The following is a 19334-nucleotide window of genomic DNA, read 5'->3' as shown; positions in this document are numbered from 1 at the left end:
GAAAAAAAACCATTGAGCAGTAGGGAACATTCTTTTAAACTTTTTTCGTGAAAATTACAACGTTCAAAGGCTTTATAAATGTAAACTTTATCTCCTTCTTGGTGTACTTTTTTTTCTGTAAAATATTCATAAATAGGAGCAGGTGTATAAATGGTGTAGTAAGCATTATGAAAAACTTTATCGTTAAACGAAAAGCAAGGCGGTTGGTCCATGCCAGCAGGAAAAACGTTTTTTAATATTTTACAATTTTTCTTCAAGTTATCATACTCCCATTTGTTAGATAGATAAGGAAACAAAATATAATACTTTAAAGACTGTTTAAGTTTGCTTTTCCATGAAGTGCATTTCTTTTCCATGTTTTTGATTTGTAATAAAGTTTATATACTTTAATAAACTCTTCTAGTTTTTTTTTTAGTTCTTCGTGTTGTTTTTTTACTGTTGTTTTGGTTATCTTTAAAAAATCATCGTTTATCATGCGACATACTTCAAACATGCTCGTTCTCTATGAAGGTGATTGTTTTGCAAAATTCATATAACGACAAAAAGGTTTTTCAAACAAATGAAGACAGTTTTCATAGTCTTTGCTATAAATATATAATACAAATCCTTGTATTTTTCTTCTTTCAAGTTCAACTCCAAGTTAAAAATTTTTAAATAAGTAAATATAATTTCTTGCCATTCTTCATAGATGTTATTTAAATGGTGAAATTCAGACAACATAGGATTTAATTCATTATCTGGATAAAAAAGTTGAACAGCTTTGATGAGATTTTTGTCGAGTTGTTTGCTTGTCATTTTCTCTTTCAAAATTGAACTAGAATTTATTTTTTTTACCCTTTATATAGGAAAATAGATAAGAAAAAAAACGAGTATTTTATTAGTAAAACAGGTTTTTTTAATTCAATTAAAAAATCTTCCTCTGGTACTTCTGGCACTTCTGCTTTTGCTTCTGGTACTTCGACTTTTGCTTTTTTTGCATTCACTCGCTTCTTTTTCAGCAAACTCTGCACAAGCTTTTTTCAAATTCTGATTATAATTTCTAGGAACACCATTTTTATTTATAGTGTTGTGGAAAGACGGTTCTACAGCAAATAATCTTTCATACTCTGTAACATGAATCTCATCATCTTCTTTTGCTAATCGTATCGGATAACTGTTAAACTCTACTGATTTTAATATGAGAGTTTTAGGGTAAGCCAGTGTCATATAGGCTCTGTTTTGAGCTGCTTGCATATTATCCATCAAACTTTCCAATACTTTTTTGGTCATTTTGTTATGACTACATTTAAATACCACATTCTTAGTCATTTCGCCTTTGGACATTTTAAATTTGTAGTCATCTTTTGTTAATTTCTGTTCGGATCTGAATAAATAATTTGTTTTGTTGAGATCGCACATATCTCTGTATTTCCATGGTAACAAGATTTCACAACCCTCATTTTTTGGTTTGTAAATCAATTCTTTTTTAACATAGTTAAATTGTGCCAGTGGTTTGAGAGGAACAGTGGAATATTGTTTATCTTTTACATTTTGGACATAGGTGTTATCATTGCAATAAACAACTTCAAACTCTGTCATTTTTGTTCACTTGTGTTTTGAATAAATTTTTAAATTAAAATGAGCTCCTTTTATACTGTTTGAGTTGAAAAGAGAGATTAAAAAACAAGTACTGAACAAGTATTTTTTAAAAAAATGTTAATTCCTTATGTAATGATGACATGTGAGTTTAAAGTTCAAAGTGTGGTATGATGAATTTTAAACTTTGTACTTTGATATTTTGATTTTATTTTAATGATAGAGATGATGTTGTTATGACTACCATTTTATATAAAAAGGGAAAAAACTTGTTAAAATTAAAATACAAACATTTTGATGGTAGTGTTCAATTAGAAAAATCATCAGTTGTAGAAGATTACGATAGAAAATTAGTAAAAAAAAATAGATGATTTATTTTTAAATATGTGGATTGATACTGAATTTAATACTAGTGTGCCTTTATTGCCCTATATTAATGTTTTAATTGTTTTTTTTGTAAATTAAGTTTTTGTAAAAATTGTATTGTTTCTCATGAGGAAAAAGAGAACATGTAGTTTGTTCTTTAGAACAAAAACACAATGTATGTATTTAAAAAAATTTTTTTAGATGAATAAAATAAGAGATGCTCGTAGCAAACGCTATCTGTGGTTTTTTTATGAATCGAAAGAGATTAAAAGGATTGAAATAAAAGATACTCATGAATGGACTTTTTATGAAACAAAAAAGAGCGCTTGTTTTGATTTGAGAAGCACAAAGAATTATATACTTCAACCACAACAACATATTTTAGTAAGCACTGAAGTGTATATTGATTTAATAGATTCAGATTTAGTAGGACACATATACTCAAAATCAGGTATGGCTCTTAAATATCGTGCTGTTCTATTGAATTCTCCAGGAATAATAGACGCTGATTATAAAGATGAAATTAAAGTCATATTGATGACTCATTCAAAAGAAGATTATATTATTAAACGTGAAGATGCCGTTGCTCAAATGATGAAAAATTAAGAAAAATAAAAAATGCTGTTTGTGTTATAGATAGTGGTTTATTATCTTATGTTTGGGAGGATATCAAAATACACAACATGTATTTGACACTTCTTATGGAAATGTTTACAGAGTGCAATAAATCTGTCGATTTGTTTCATCATTATCAAAAAAATGGTATTACTATAACACCAAACGATAGAAAAATTTTAAATTGTAGAAGATGTTTGAGAAATTATTTTAGAAATTTGATAATAAGAACAATGTAAGCAAGTATTAATTTTCATGATAGTGTTTTGTTTATTTAGTTTTTTTATTGTAATTTTTTTAGACAACTTATTAAAAAATGAATAATGAGGCTAAAAGTTGGACTGAAGATTGTATTAAATTGATTACCAAATATTACAAGCTACATCATTCTGAACACGAATTGTGGCAAAATTTGGAAAAATTATCAGCTGTTGTTTATTTTCATTTTGTTATCGTTAAAGAATTTTTAACCAATGATGATCATCAAGATGGAATATTGGGATAGATTGAAAAAATAACGGAAATTATAAATAAAAATAGTGAGCTGATAAAAAAATTATCTAAATCTACGTAATTTTTCAATAGAATTAATAAATCACATGATTGTCATTTTTCAATATTGCAATTGAAGAAGATGAGTTTATAGTAACAAAAGAAAAAGAGGTATTTTCGAGAAGAGATGAAGCTTTGTTTTCACATATAAAAGCAAACGTAGAAATGAAAGATTTTATGTATATTTCAAACCATGAAGAAAGATTATTGTTAAAAAAAACAATTAAAAATTATTCTATTACTACTTTTATAAATATTCTTAATGAGTAATTTTTTTGTAGCCTATTTGTATTTTTTTAACTTTGTATTTTTTAAACTTTGTATTTTTTTTAAAAAACTTTGCACTTTAAACTTTGTATTTTTTAGGTTAACTAATAAAAAAATGGATTTCCTTTAAAAATTTCATCGTGGAAAATACATCTCTCATAAATACAAAAAGTTGGATAAACTGAATCCAGATATCGCTTATGTTATCAAAAAGTAAAATATTTTGTTAAATGTGGTGAAGTTGCTAATCATCTTGTTAAAAATTTTAACGCTGACAGATTAAAAGAAGCTATGGATGAAATGAATAAATTAATACGAGAAGATGCTGAGAAAGATTGTTTTAAAGACAGATTAAAAACTTTACAACTGTATATGCAAGCCATGTACAAATTATTTACTACAAATAACGAAAATATTGGATAGCTTAATCAAGAAATAGCAGCAGAGAAAGAAAAAAAAAAGAAAAAGATGTGGCTATGTTTGAGTATATTGAAAAAAATGTTCCTGAATTTCGCAAAGAAATAATGAATTATTTTTATTTTGAAAATAAGATTGAAAAAACTATACGTTTTCGTGAAGAATTGCAACGTTCGTTTATAAAGATGATGGAATATTTGAGTACTTTTTGTTTAGATTGAATAAAATTTTTTATTACTTTTTTTTAGATTACGTAATAAAAAATGGAAAATGAAACAGGTACAAAATAAGAACTTTCAGCTGGTGATTATTTAGGACTTTGTGAATGTGAAACTCTTTGTTCGGAATGTCAAAACTGTATTAAAGAAATAACTAACGTGTTTTCTGAACTTAAAACATTAATGAATAATGTAAACAAACTTCTTGATGGCACCAACTTTTATTCTTAAATTTTTTTTATTGTAATGATGATAAATTGTATTTTTTATTTTTTTTAGATTACATAATAAAAAAATGGTAAAAATAAAAAATGGTAAACAGTACGAGCAAGCAATAGTTTTATGACGCCTGCTGTAACCACATCTCGATATATAGAACTATGTCCAAATTGTCAAAAAGCTAAAACTGTTTATGTGATGAACGAACCAAAGAAAAAAATTTTATTATTCATTTTTTTTTGTTTTTTTATTGTTTTTTTTTAGGTTACATAATAAAATGTCAGATTTTAAGTATCATATTGAAAATCTAATCACTCTACTTTTATTAAAAACAGCTGCTATTCACGATGAAAGTAAAAAGATACGAAAGTTAATGGAAGAAGCAGAATCTTGTCCAATAGAAAATTGTACTGGTTTTAGTCATTGTGAAAGTTGTAAAGGAACTTATGATTTCATTCCTCGATATATTCACGAATAAAATATTAAAGAAACTGTACTTGAAATATTTGAAAATTATACTTTATTATAAAAAAATTTTTTGTAATTATTTTTTAGGTTACATAATAAAAAAATGGATGTAGTTTTTGAAATGGAAATTGAGAAAAATTGAGATGGTGATTACGATGTCGTTAACGATAAAATTGTGCATAAAGACTTTATACCTCTCTTTTTGGATATAATAGAAGATAATGGTTATAGTATCATTCGTGAAGATTTTCAAAATTATAAGTATGATCACTTTATGCCTTTATTTCGACCTTTATTTCTATTTCCATTGGCAGATTTTCATCCGAGCACTTGTAAAGAAATGTCTCAAGAAAAATTTGATGATTTAGTAAAAGAAGTTCGTCAAATCAAACCAGAAGAATTACGAGTTATCAGTTATTCAGGAGAAAAAACCTTTGCATTTGAAAATGAAATTTTATTATAATGTTTATCAGCATTAGCATTTTCAGGAAATGGTTTAACTCAACATGATTCAGAAATATGTGAAAAAGTTGCAAAGGAAATTAACTGTACGGAAACATTACTCCATGTTATTTGTAAAAAACGTGATTTTGTATACGATGCTTTTTGTAAAATGGCGTAATGTGATTGTTCTCCTATTTGTGTATTTTGTAATTTGAATTCTTGTCATATTTATGTTGAATTAAAAAGAATTTTTTTAAATATGTAAAAAAAAATTTTTTAGATTGCATAATAAAAAAAAATGGAAATGAAACTAGAAAACATTATATTGAAAGCTTCAAAAAAAGTCGATTTAACTAAAGAACAACTCTTGCAAATTTATAAAAATCAAAAAAAAGAATTGATTTTTTGGCCAACTGTCAATGTCAAGAATATGATGATTATAATTTTTTATGTTTATGTTGTGATTTTTCAGTAGCTACAGTGAAAGATTTTTACAATATAATAGAAAAAGCTTCTATAAAGATTGGTTTCTCGAGGATTTTATTAAACAAAACTTTTTTTATTCATAAACACGAAATACGTGATTTAGCTAACTGTAATTATCTTTTGGAACAAATGTGTTTAGATTGTAAATATAAAAAAAATGTAATTTTTTTTTCTGAAAGAAACGATAGTGAATATAAGAAGAGATGGGGAAAAATTTAATTTTGTATTATTTTTATTTTTAGATTACAAAAAAAAATGTCAAAAACAACCTTAGAAGATTTTGATTTATATAGAGAAGTAGTCAAGAAAGATCTCGATTTTGATGGTTTATTAGATTATGTTGCAAAATCTGATCTAAGTGGTAAATTAGAAAAAAGTATGCTTTCTACAAACGATTGTGCAATTTGTACTTATGGAGAACATTGTGACACTTGTCGAGAAATATTTAAAAAATTAAATAAATATATATACGACAACGATCTGGTGAACAAATATCAAATGAAAACAACAAATTAAAATTCTTTTGTAACTTTTTTAAAATTTTTTTAGATTACATAATAAAAATGGAAAATAATATAATGTTGACAGCAAAAAAATTGGTTTGTCAGAAGTTTTTCTAAAAAAGACTTGGAAATATCATGAAAGCGAAATTCTTTGTTTGGGATTATGTCCATGTCAAAATAACAATTTGTATTTTAAATGTCAAATAAACAAAAAAGTGATTATACATTCAGAATTTAATGATTATGAAAGGAAATATAAACATTTTTTATATATGGACATGTAAAAATTTTTTTTGTAATAAAAGCATATTTATTTTTTACTTTATCTATTTCAGTCAGAGTGATAAATGTTTTTGATAAAAAAAAATTTTTTTAGATGAATAAAATAAATATACTGAGATAATGATAACAGATAATGAATGATCTGTTCTCTTTGTCTCAGTATCTTATTTTTGTTAAAGCAGCAACAAAGTTAGATTTTACGTTCAGAAAAAAAAAATTCTTTATATATTGTGAAGAATGTTTTGATCAAGTGTATTGTATGTAACTTTTTTTAGATGAATAAAATAAAAAAAATGATAATAAATAAATGCTCAAGTTATTAAGTGATCAAAAAAACCTATTAACAGACGATGAAATGATGGCTAAAAAGTTTTTGTCGATTGTTAATGAACAAGACGATTTATCATCTTTAGTGGAAAAAATTGTTGATCATAACATTATTTTTATGATGTTTTTTGTAAAATATGCTAATAAGTATTTATATTCTAAAAAAATTTATTTTTTTTCAGCAAAATAATAAAAAAGGTTATCTTTACAACAGCAAAAAGCGCTTCAATGGCTTAATGAAGGAAAGAACTTTTTTATTACAGGAGGTGCTGGATGTGGAAAAAGTTATATCGTCAAAGAAATTGCTCAAAGTATACAAATTTATAAAACAATACATATTACTGCAAGTATAGGAAAAGCAGCTTATTTATTAAATGTTGTCACTATAAATGCTTTTGCTGGCATAGAAACTGGTTTAAAGTTTAGATTATTATAAATGACATACGCATTCTGACATTAAAAAAACGTGGTTGGAAACTGATGTTTTAATTATTGATGAAATTTTAATAATTAACGCTCAAATATTTGATTTATTACATTTAATAGCTTGTGAAATGAAACAATGTTATGATAAATTATTTGGTGGTATACAAGTTATTGCTTATGGTGATTTTTTCCAATTACCACCTGTCAAAGGAGAATTTGTTTTTAAATCTAAAATATGGCAACAATACATGACAGAAGTTTTGGTTTTAACTGAATGCTTTAGGCAAAAAGAAGATTCGCAATTTTTTAGAGCTTTAAATGAAATACGTTTTGGACAAGTTTCAGACCAAACAATTGATTATTTTATGACGCTTTGTTTTGAAACAGATGAAAATTTAAACACTAAATAGACGAGATTATTTTTTAGAAATATTGAAGTCGATGTTTATAATAATAAAAAACAGAGAGTATAAAATACGAAGGTTATTGGTTTTATGCTAAAGATGTTATTAAAAATCCAAACATACAATATTCGTTTCAGATTCCAGCAGCTGTTTATCTTAAAATAGGTGCTATTATTATGCTTGTGAGAAATATCAATGTGGAGGAAGGTTTGTGCAATGGTCCTATTAATACAGTCATTTTAATGAAAAATAATGCTGTTTGGGTTAATATGAATAAAAAAGTCAAAACTGAATGTGTCAAAGAAGAGATTTTAGATTGCTTTCATGCTGTTGTAGGCTCAAGATTGGGTTTACCGTTAAAATTAGCTTTTTCTTTTACTGTTCGTAAAGCTCAAGGAAGTACAATGAATAAAGCAGTTGTTCAATTTAATTCAAAGGCTTTTAATAATAGTCTTTATTATGTTTCTTTATCACGAGTTTGTAATAATAATGATATTTTTATAATTATTAATAATAAATTAGAATTACGAAAAATATTTAAAAGTATCACTGTTGATTCAGATGTTTTGGAATTTTATAAAAAATACACTTAATTTTTTTTTAGATATAAAAAAATGAAATTTGAATATCAAACTGTGGAAACTAAATTAAACAGTATATACACTGAATAATTTTTTTTCATCAAAGATGATTATAAAGATGAAGATATTGTGGAAGAATCACAACTTTTTTCAGAAACTCAAAGTCCAAATGAAATTGTTTATCACGTAGAACAAAAAACATTGAAAGGGTTTGAAACGCAAATGAAAAACAGTATTCATTTTGCTGACTTGTTTCAAAAAACTTTAATTGGTTATAATATTGTTACTTTATTTTGCAAATCTATAGAAGATGGTTATTGTAAAATAATGAAACATTGTTACAATTCGCCTGTTTATTTTATAAAACCTTTAGAAGGACCGGCTAATTTACGTTTTATTCAAGATGCTAATGTTTCTGCTGTTTTTAATATTTTAGAAAACGATAGTGGATGGAGGTTGATACGGTTATGTAATATTAAAATCAAATCTCTATCCAATTTAACAAAAAAGATCAATGATGAACATTCGAAATTTTGAATTGTCAGGTTTATAAGAAAAATGCTCATGACAGATGAACAAAATCAAAAAAAGAAAAAACACAACAAAACATATTACGGGAAAATAAAAAAATACTTTTGTTTAAAAAACAACAAAAGAAGAGAAAAGAAAACAAAACAGATGAACAAATTCAAAAAAAGAAAAAACATGACAAAACATATTACGAAAAAAAACAAAAACTACTTTTATTTAAAAAAAAAAAAAAAACAAGCAAAGAAATTAATGTAGACAAATGGTTTGGTGAAAGGTATAGACCTCATTCTATAACACAATGGCAAAATTTACTAAAAGGACAATCTTATACTAAACTCTCTTATAAACAAAAAAAAAATGTTTTTAGATTATAGTATTTTGTTTGAACCAGGATTGTGTTTTTATTCTGCTTTTCTAATCTCTTTGTCGATTCGCCAAATTCTTTGTCGATTCGCCAATGGAATGTGTCCACAATTAAAGAATGGAATAAAAAAGTTTTGGAAAAAATGCGACCGACTTATATTCGGAAGGAAATATTTTACAACTCCTTTTTGAAGATCAAGATGAACAAAATATTCTAGCTTGCAAAAGCGTTTTACAAAATTTAAAAGAAAAATCTTAAAATATGTCATTTCAAACTTTGATTGATTTGTGTCACTGTTTTGCTTACGAAAATACTTTTGATCGTATTAACATTAAAATTTTTGCCGTTAACAAAAGTAATACCAAAATTCGTTTGTTGCATTCTAAATTTAAATCACAACATAAAAGTACTTTTACAGAATTATTAAAAGTGGTATACGAAAGCGCAAACATTAATAAAGGCGATCAAAGTTCTCAAAGAGTTTTTATTAATGACAAGGAAAGAAATAAAGCCAAATAACGGAAAAATACAAAAAACACTATAAAAATTTGTATTTTTCAAAAGAACAATTCCTTTCATGCTATAAGCATGTTGAATGAAAAATTTTCTACTGTACATTTTTCTGCTAACAAGCCTCGTGTTCTTTTTCGATGTTCAGAATGCGGACAAAAATTTACTAGAGAGACACACGAATGTGAAGGTTATTATAAACCGGACAAATTTACATACGACGATTGCATTAGTCACTATCGTCCGCAAAATTCCTTTATGTGTACAAGTAGAAACTTATTTCCTTTTTTAATGACATTTGATTGTGAAACGAGTATTACAAAGTCGGAAAAAAATGCAACTTCCAAAGTCAAACCTTTATCTAAGTTGAGTTATCATTGTCATTCCATTTTCATTCAATGCATTCATGAAACATTAGCAAGAGAATGTTTTGGTTTGGATGAACAAGGACATGTGATCACTCAATGGATTTTTATTATGAAAATACTATTGAAAGTTTAGAAAGAAATCCTTTAACGTGTCTACCTCCCTATTTTTAACCAGGAGTTTCTTTACTTCACAAAACACACAGACGCATATTGTGGGAAAAGTTAATTCGACTATTCGAAAATAACGAAAATTTTAAAATGGAATTACGAGTTTACAATTTAATAGCTTTAGCAGATACTTTGGTTCGTTTTACTTATGAAATATGTTTACCGCGTTTTCAAAATTTAAATATATCATCTGAAGAAAGAAATTTAATATGGCAAGAAGAAAATCCTTTATGCTCCATTTGTAGATATCCTGCAGATAAAATACGTCAATCTTATATTTATAAAAATAAATTTTCTCGCATAACTCCTCAAGAAATAGAAAGATTAAATCATAACGAATTTCGTATTTACAACGACAAACGAATTCAAGTTGCTAACATCATGTTTCAAAGAGCAGGATGTTTAGAATTGTTCATGTTACCTTTGAATGTTCAAAATTATTTAATCAACAACGATGCGGAAAAAATAAAACAAGATTTATTTCAAGTATCCAGTTTGTTTTACATTTGTTGTAGATGGTGGGAAAAATTTGAATACCTACCTGCCACCAACGGTTTGTTAAGTGATTATGTGAGAATAACGAGTGGAAAACTTAAAGATTATATGAAACAATTGGCTTCCCTTATCATGACTGATTAACAACTCGAAATATACTTTAATCAAGACAATGTTGAATTGTTAAATGATCCCTACTTTTAATTCAAAATCTTTCGCAAATGTATCAACGAAGTAGGCAGTCAAAAAACCTATTTTTTTTGTTTCTCATCAGAAAGTTGAAGCAACCTGTCTACGAATTATAGTATCATTGCATGTTGGTTTCTTTCAATAAACAATTTGAAAAAAAATTTAGTGTATCCGATTTTATTCAAGATGAGAATAATAGAGAAAAAGTTTTAAATAAACGCAGATTTTTTCTCAACGCTTTTGAAGAATATCTAGTTATTGATCACGATCATTTTTCAGGACAAGTTAATGGATTAGCTCATGATTATTGCAACAAAAATTTAGGCAGATATAGTCAACATTTGTCTTGTCCTATTTTTGCTCACAACGCTTCTTTTGATAACCGTATTATGATTGTAGAAAGTTTAAAAAATATTTTGGATATTCCGTTATACGGTCATTTGGCTGAATCTGAAAGAACACCTTTTAAAACTTTAATAAAATATAGCAGCATGGAAGATGTTTTTGTTATATCTAAATATGTGAGCAAAGTGAATATTATCGGCATTGGTAAACATATTAAAATTGTGGATAGCTTGAAAATTTTAAATTGTTCCTTAGAATAAGCCAGTAGTATGTTATCTCAAAAAGCTCAGAATCAAATTGTCAACACGATATTGCATTATTTACGACTTTTTTATCCTGAAATTATTCATTTAACTGACTATCGAGAGTTTAAAAACTGTTTTATTAAAAAAACATTATTTCCTTACTCGCAAAAAACAGAGAACTATTAAACATTGAATATAAAACATTTCTGCCTATTGAATTATTTGCTCAAAACGATTTAATGAAGTCTAAAAATGAGCAAGAAGAAATGCAAAAAATAAAAGAAGTTTATGAAGGCGTTCGAAAGTTGTGAAACTTTTTAAATTTAAAAACTTTAAAATCCTTATTGCATATTTATACTGTGCTCGACACGGTAGTATTAGGTTCTGTTATGATTGACTTTGATGAAAGAACATTTGAATTTACAAAATTTCATATTCTTAATCATGTTAGTATTTTTAGTTATATGAGCAAATTAAATTCTGCCATCAGTTTAATTCCTGTTCAATTTCCTCCAACCAACGAACATCAAAAAATGATTGAAAAGAGTATTCGAGGCGGCATGTCAACCAACGGTACGCAAAAATACGCCATTGATACAGATTACTTTGAACCTAAAATAAAAGAACTTAAATTAAACAGTGTATTAAGAGGTTGCTTAATTTTTATGGACAAAAATGGTCAATACGGTGGTGCTCAATTAAAACCTTTACCTTTTCACCTGAAATATTCTTTTGATTTGGAATGTACTACTTTAGAGGATGTGATTCGAAAATATCATCGCGTTAATTTAAACAAATTTTCAATTAGTGCTTTAGTCCATTGTCAAATTACCATGAAACCAGAGTATTAAGATCAAGTAGGAGGTTTTTCACCCATGGTAGAAAAAGAAATTATATCATTACAAGATTATTCTCCAAATGAAATTGCATCTAAACGTCATTTCAAAAACAATGGAAAATATACTATAGAAAAAGACAAAACCATTAAATTGGTCATGAAATTAAGTTCGCATGAAACGTGTGAATTTTTAAACACTTTAATATGGTTGACTACGTGTTATGGATGTGTTGTTAAAAAATTTACAAAGTACTCCCTTTATGGCGTTATCCTTTAGCTCAAAAAATGGTAAAAAGAAACATGGAAAAAAGAAAAGAAGCCATTAAAAAGGGCGATAAAGTAGTCGATGCTTCTTGCAAATTACAAATTAACGGTCATTACGGAACATTAAGTCAACAAATTGCGCAAAAACTAAATACTTCTTTATCAATCACAAAGAAAAAGCTTTTCAAGACATCATTGAAAAATTTCAAAACATTCGCCATGTTTTAATTCGAGAAGGTCAAACGGAAGAAAATATTAAATTGTTACTCCCTTTTCATTTTCAAAATACATTATATAACGGACTCACGTTTATTGGTGTTGAATCTGAAAGATATAAAATGGACGTTTTTGAAAAAGAAGTATGTTCAGATTATTACGACACTGTCGATTTAATTACGACGATTATTTTAAAGAAATTTTTTTCAATTTGATGCACAATGTCAAAACCAAAAGTATTTTGTTTCACGATGAAAACAATTATCATGAAATGAAAGACGTCTTTGAACTCTTAAAATCAAAAGATCATAAAAATACTCTCATTTTAACAACCAGCGAAAAATGCAAACTCATTAATAAATCTTTACGTATTGTAGCTTCACAAATTTTATCTTATGCTAAACTCAATGTAGGACGTTTTAGTTGGGAATTGGGACAAGTATTAAGAAATCATGGAGCAGAAAAACATTTGGTAGTAACAGATACTGATTCTGGTTGTTTTTTCATTACTCAAAAGAAAAAGAAAAACAATGCACTTTCTTTATCGTTTCGGAAAAAAGTAGAATAATGGATTTATTTTTCAAAATTTGGCGATCGTTGGATGGATTTTTCCAATTATAAAAAAACTCACCCTTTTTATTCCACTCTTTTCGCCAAACAAAACGGATCAATTTCAAAACGAAAAACCTCCTCCTTATTACATAGCTTAAGCTTTTGCTATGGGACCTAAATGTTTTAGTGTTCACAGCGTCAACGGAGACAAAGAAAAAGAAAACTATTACAAAAATAGAGCTAAAGGAGTGCCCAATTCAAAACTCTTATTTTCAAATTTTGGTAACGGCTTTGATACTTTTGCTGCAAAAAGATTGTGTAGAGAACTTCCTTTTCCATTGGTAAAAGAAAATCAACCTATCGTTCAAAATAGAATGAGTGTCAATTACAAACAAGTTAGAATACAAACGCACACTATTGATTTTTCAAAAAGATTTACACAAAAAAATTATGTTTTTGATGACGGAGTCATGACTGAAATTCGAGATCATTATCTTTTGGAACCGATACAAGAAACCAATTTAAAAGTTTTACCTGATATGGAGAAATTTTGTAGCAATAAACACATTCAAAATTTACTTGAAATTGAAAAAAATATTATAAAACAATCAGAACGTTATCAAACAATGGCCATGTTTAATCGTAAAGTTTTTATACCTTTATAATACGATCTTAAAAAGAATATAAATTTGTAAAAAAATTTTTAATAAAAAGAAAAAGGAGTTTTGTTTTTTTGATCAAAAATTAACAACATAACAACTTGAAAACAAATTAAAAGAAATTGCATTTAAAAATTTCTATTTAGTAGAAAATACAGAAAACGAAGTTCATTATTTTAAAAATAAAGATTTTTATACTTCACGTTTGATTCTCATCACTCTTAACGGACGTGAATTAATTCATGAAGGATTTTTAAGTTGTTATATCGATTGTTTGATTGATTATTTACGTTTTGCGTGTCACGTAGGATGTTATGAAGAAGATTGTGTTCATTGTGAAAATTACAATATAGTTCATTATAACTGCACTTGTCTTTTAGAAAAAAATGAATGATAATATATTATTAACAGAAATTGCAAAACGATTAAATCGAGATTGGAAAACGTGTGGAAGATATTTTAAAGTAAACGAATGCAAACTGGATCTTATTGATGCAAATTACAGATATATTGAAGAAAAAGCTTTTGAAATGTTAAAAATATGGAGTCGTAACGGAACCAAAGAACAATTACTTTATGCGATAAACAACATACCAAGAATGGACATTAAAAAAATTATTTTAGACCGTTTCTTATAAAAAATTTTTTAATACTAAAAAAAAGATATAAATTTCAAAAAATTGTTGTTTTATTAATACTAAAATGAAAGAAAAAGAAGAAAAACCTCTTGAACAAAAACTCGAAACTGTAGAACAACCTAGAGAGAAACCGTTAGATAAAAAAGATGCTAGATCTATAACCGAAATATTAAACGAAAAACGTTTTCATGATTTTTATTTAAAGGAGCATCAAAAGAAACTGAACAAAAAGACGAACAAACCAATTCACAAGTTAAATTTAATATTTTTAAACCTACTCAAGATGTATATCCTGAAAATACAAGTATTACAGGACCTACAAACAGCGGAAAATCGACTATGGCTAGAGAATTATTACATTGTGGAAAAATTCCTGATGCTGAAATGTTGTTTGTGATACAAATGAGAGAACCGAGTGAATCTCAACACAAAACATGGAAAAATATTATCGAATCTTCTAAAAATAATTTAGAAGCTTATCATATTATAACAGTTAACAGTCCAGAAAATTTAGATTTAGTAATCAGAGACCCATTGGTTTATCAAAAGATAAATACGGTATTCAAATAGCGATTATCGACTATTAAAAACAATACTTTTATTCGACGACATTAGTGCTTTTTGCTTAAAAAGTCAACAATATACTAGCGCATGTTCTAGCGGATCTCATCACGGAGTACCATTACCATTTTTCACTCCGTACCTTCTAAAGCCAGTCAATGTTAGAACAACTTAGTGTCTCATTACAAATGTATTATTTCTTTTGATAACAACAGCGAGATTGAAAAAATATTTAAAAACGATTTTCCTTCTACTGGCAAAATGCATCATCACGTTATAATCGATTTGTTAAATAAAGAAACTTCTAATCAACACGGACATTTGGCTTTATTTAAAAGAAACTCTTTGGTTGCACGCTTGAGAACACAGATTACGAGTAAAGAACAAAAAGTATTTATTCCAGTAGACGCTCAAGGCAAATTGGACTTTGATTAGAAAGACATGAGCGTTAACAAAAAAATTGTTGGTTTTTAATCCTTTCTCTATGCGAAAGCGCCAATTTAAAAAATCATTATTATCTCAAATCTCATCACAACAATTATAATCGAGAGAAGGAGAATAAACCCGACGAAGAAGATAAAAACGATATAAATAAGGAAAAAGAAAATCCGATAAAAAAAAGAAAATAAAGTGAAAGCGAAAGAGCGACACAACTACTCGAAGAAATTAAAAGATAAAAACGATATAGATTGTGCGAATCTTCAGACGAATCTTCAGACGGTGGATCCAGTTCTGATTCTGAATGATTGGGAAAGCGAAGAATTTTTACGAATTTTTCAAACGATTACGAATTATGCAATCCTTCAAACAAAGCGAGTAAACGTCAAGCCATGAGACAAAAGTTGGCTGTTCGAGAACAAATTTTTATCCTTAAAATGAATAGAAGAAAAGACATTGACAAAAACGAAATTAAAATATGGATGAAAGAAATTTTGACACGTTTAAAATGCTGTAAAAATGTTAAAATGCGAACTTTAATTAGATCACGAAAGACAACAAATAAAAAACGCTTTTCAAGAAGACGTTTGTATAGAAGTTAAACTCTTTGTCAAGAAATATTTATATCCGTATCCAAAATTTAACGAAAACGGAAAAGTCATCATGAAAAAAGAAAAAATGAAAGATAAAAATCAAGCTATATCAGACTTTGTTAATAACAATTACGACATTTTAAAAGAATATTTCAACTCTACTCGTTTTAAACTTTATCACGAAATTATAAATTATTATGCTAATAAATTAATCTCATTCGACACTATACAACCTACAAAAACTGTAATCGATTTGTTAAGACAACAGTTTGACGTTGATTATTGTCAAAAAGAATTGTATTTTTAAAATAATTTGTATTTTTATGAAACAAGAATAGATATAGACCTTATCACGAGTCTCCTTTATTAACTTTACGTAAATTATTAGCAAAAAATGCCTACAACATGGATGTTTTTAATAAAAAGTTATTGCAAATGGACGAACAAGAAAACACAGAAGTTAACCTTGAATCGGAAGAAACAAACAGATCATATTTGTCTCAGCTTATTCAGAGATATGATTTACCTTCTTCTCTTAGTTATGCAGATCCCATCAATATTGAAAATCAAATTGCTGGTGAAGTGAGCTTTCAACAAAATTTAAATGCTTTGCTACCTTTAGATACTATGCTGAACAGCGATCTAGCTACAAGTTTAATAACCGATCAAGAAAAATGGAAAACATATCTCAACGTGGGAGGAGATGCTTATGCTTTTAAAACCATTAAATTTAAATTTTAAAAAAATTAATTTTAAATTTTCAAAAAATTAACATTAACTTAAAATAACATTAACATTATATAAACTTAAAATAACATTAACAATAAATTAACATTAAATTATATTAACATTAAATTTTAAAAAAATTAAATTTGAATAAGCAAAGCGAGTTCAATGATCAAATCGATCACAGAAACATAAGCGAATTTTTAAGAATGATGAGAAATTTAAGAAAATTTTGTATTTAAGACAGTTCTCTTACTACTACGCCTCCCTCCTCTAATCAATCTACATTAAACACGTTACTGCGTTCTACTACTTTAAAAACTTTTCCATCGAGTCATAAAAAAATTTATACTTTGACACCACTTAGTAAATTTTAATTTTTCACGAAAGCAATTCAATTTTGAATTCAAACGAAATTTTACAAGAGCTTTATAGAAACGAATCTGTAAAAAAAATTCCTAACTTACCTAAACATCTCGTCGATATGTGTAAAAATCAAGTCAATTATCGGTTTGGATCTTATCAAATTTCTTTACGCGTTTACAAACCGAGAAACGAAAAAGCCACTCTAAACAATTTAAAAATTTATATTTTATATCAAGCCAATGTCGTAGATGTAGAAGAATCCATAGCTAGTATTATTAACAACGTCACCAACTTTGCTTTTGAAAAAACAAACGATCCAAAACAATATTCTTTTTATGCAAACGAATTTTTAACTTTACTAACCTCTTCTCACTCTGTAGCTAGCATGAGAATAGCAGCCGATTATTATCAAATAAGACAACTTACTTTTGCGAAATTGTGGAGTTTTATTAAAAAATACAACATACCCTTCCGAAACGAAACTAAATTAACATCCGAAGGTGTATATGCTGGCGCTCTAGCTCGAGATCCTTACACTTTATGACTTCTAGTTTTATAGAAAGCGAATCCATAACCGATAAAAGTTTTGGTGGAAAGAGAGCTTTTGAAATATTATCAGAAACAAAAGACATGATTCAACAAAGATGTATACAATATGGCGAAATGTTTCGAGGTTTCAAACTTGAAGTCTTGAGAGAATACATTCAAGTGAATAATTGTTTACTGCCTAATAAAGATATTTATGTTCGAATGTTAAATAACTATGACGAAAACGCATTAGCCAACAGACCTATCGGAGAAACTATGCTCTATTTAACATTTAAAACCCTGTACCTTCTTTACCTTTTAGAGATGTAACAGATGTAGTCCTATTAAAAGAAGACGTAGAACAAACTTGTGCTAAAATCAATTTTAGAGCACAGAAAATACAATCAAAGAAAAAAATTTACCCGAAATGTTGATGATAATGGGTACAATGTATAATTCTCAACTTGGTCGTTTAAATTCGTTTTTTAATATCTTATAAAAAATGTTTTGAAATGGATTCTAACAATATTGAAATATTTGCCAACGCTTTAAAACTACTTACTAATTTAAAAAAAAGAAATTTGTTCACTAATCCTTTAACAAGGTCTTCCTTATTAGAAATTCCTACACCCAAAAAAAAACCACAAACACGAGCATCCGATCCCTATTTAGCACCAATAGAAACTAAAAAAGAAGAAGAACCTACTGAAACAACTAAAACAGAACCTACTGAACCACCTGAAACTGCTCCCAAAATATTAGGTGCTACTGCATTACCTGAAACAACTGAAACTACAGTTGAACCAACAAGTGCTAGTGCTAGTATTGAAACCCCAATGTTAACTAGAAGTGGTCGTATAGGATTAAGAACCAAAAAAGTAGCTACTAGATCGTCATCCACAAATCCAGAAGAATGAAAAAGAAAAGCTCCGATAACAAAATATTCCGACTATTAAAATGGATAATGTCTTGAGAGATGCTATTGACAACCTTGTAGAAGATCAACTCACTAAATTATCGAGTCGTTTGTTTGCTTTAACAGACCAAAATTAAAAAAGTTTTGCTTCACTGGGACACTTTAAAAAAAAATCCAACCAATTTAAAATTTTATGAACAATTAAGAGCGCTTTTAGAAAGTTCCCTTTATGCCAAATGGAACGGTCTCATAACAGCTTGGTCGCACGTTACTTTACTTTTTAAAAAAACAACAGATGTCAACGTTAAAAAACAAGCGCCTAGAAAACCTTATGTTTACGAAGCGCATCAATATTCGTACGATAGACCTCAGCAATATTTTCAAGCTGATTTGGCCGATATGAAGAGTTTTAATTAAAATTTTGGACCTCATCGACCAGAATTTTGTTTAGTTGTGGTAGATGGAGTATCTAAAAAAGTGTATTTGAGAGTCACCAGTAAAAATACTGCCGATGAAGTGCTGAGCAGTTTTAAACATACTTTTGAAGATATTATAAGAGACGATAAAACTTTTATCTACCTGCAAACCGATCAAGGTAGAGAATTTTTCAACAACAAAATGGAAGAATGGTGTTATGAACAAAATATTTATCATTTTAGTTCTAAAAATTTTGG

The 19334-nt window shown here is 27.4% G+C and overlaps 1 protein-coding gene across 1 annotated transcript; it reads left to right on the top strand.

Moving 5' to 3' along the window:
- The first annotated feature begins 1692 nt into the window (after positions 1-1692).
- On the top strand, positions 1693-2547 carry LOC136091772 (deoxyuridine 5'-triphosphate nucleotidohydrolase-like). The gene is made up of 2 exons (XM_065819484.1): positions 1693-1743; positions 2143-2547. The coding sequence occupies exons 1-2, from the start codon at positions 1693-1695 to the stop codon at positions 2545-2547; spliced, it is 456 nt and encodes a 151-aa protein (XP_065675556.1).
- The last annotated feature ends 16787 nt before the right edge of the window (positions 2548-19334 follow it).

Source organism: Hydra vulgaris, chromosome 15 (genome assembly GCF_038396675.1).
Source record: "Hydra vulgaris chromosome 15, alternate assembly HydraT2T_AEP".
Lineage (NCBI taxonomy): Eukaryota > Metazoa > Cnidaria > Hydrozoa > Anthoathecata > Hydridae > Hydra > Hydra vulgaris.
The sequence above is the reverse complement of the archived record's forward strand: the minus strand, read 5'-3'. Positions and strand labels throughout refer to the sequence as shown.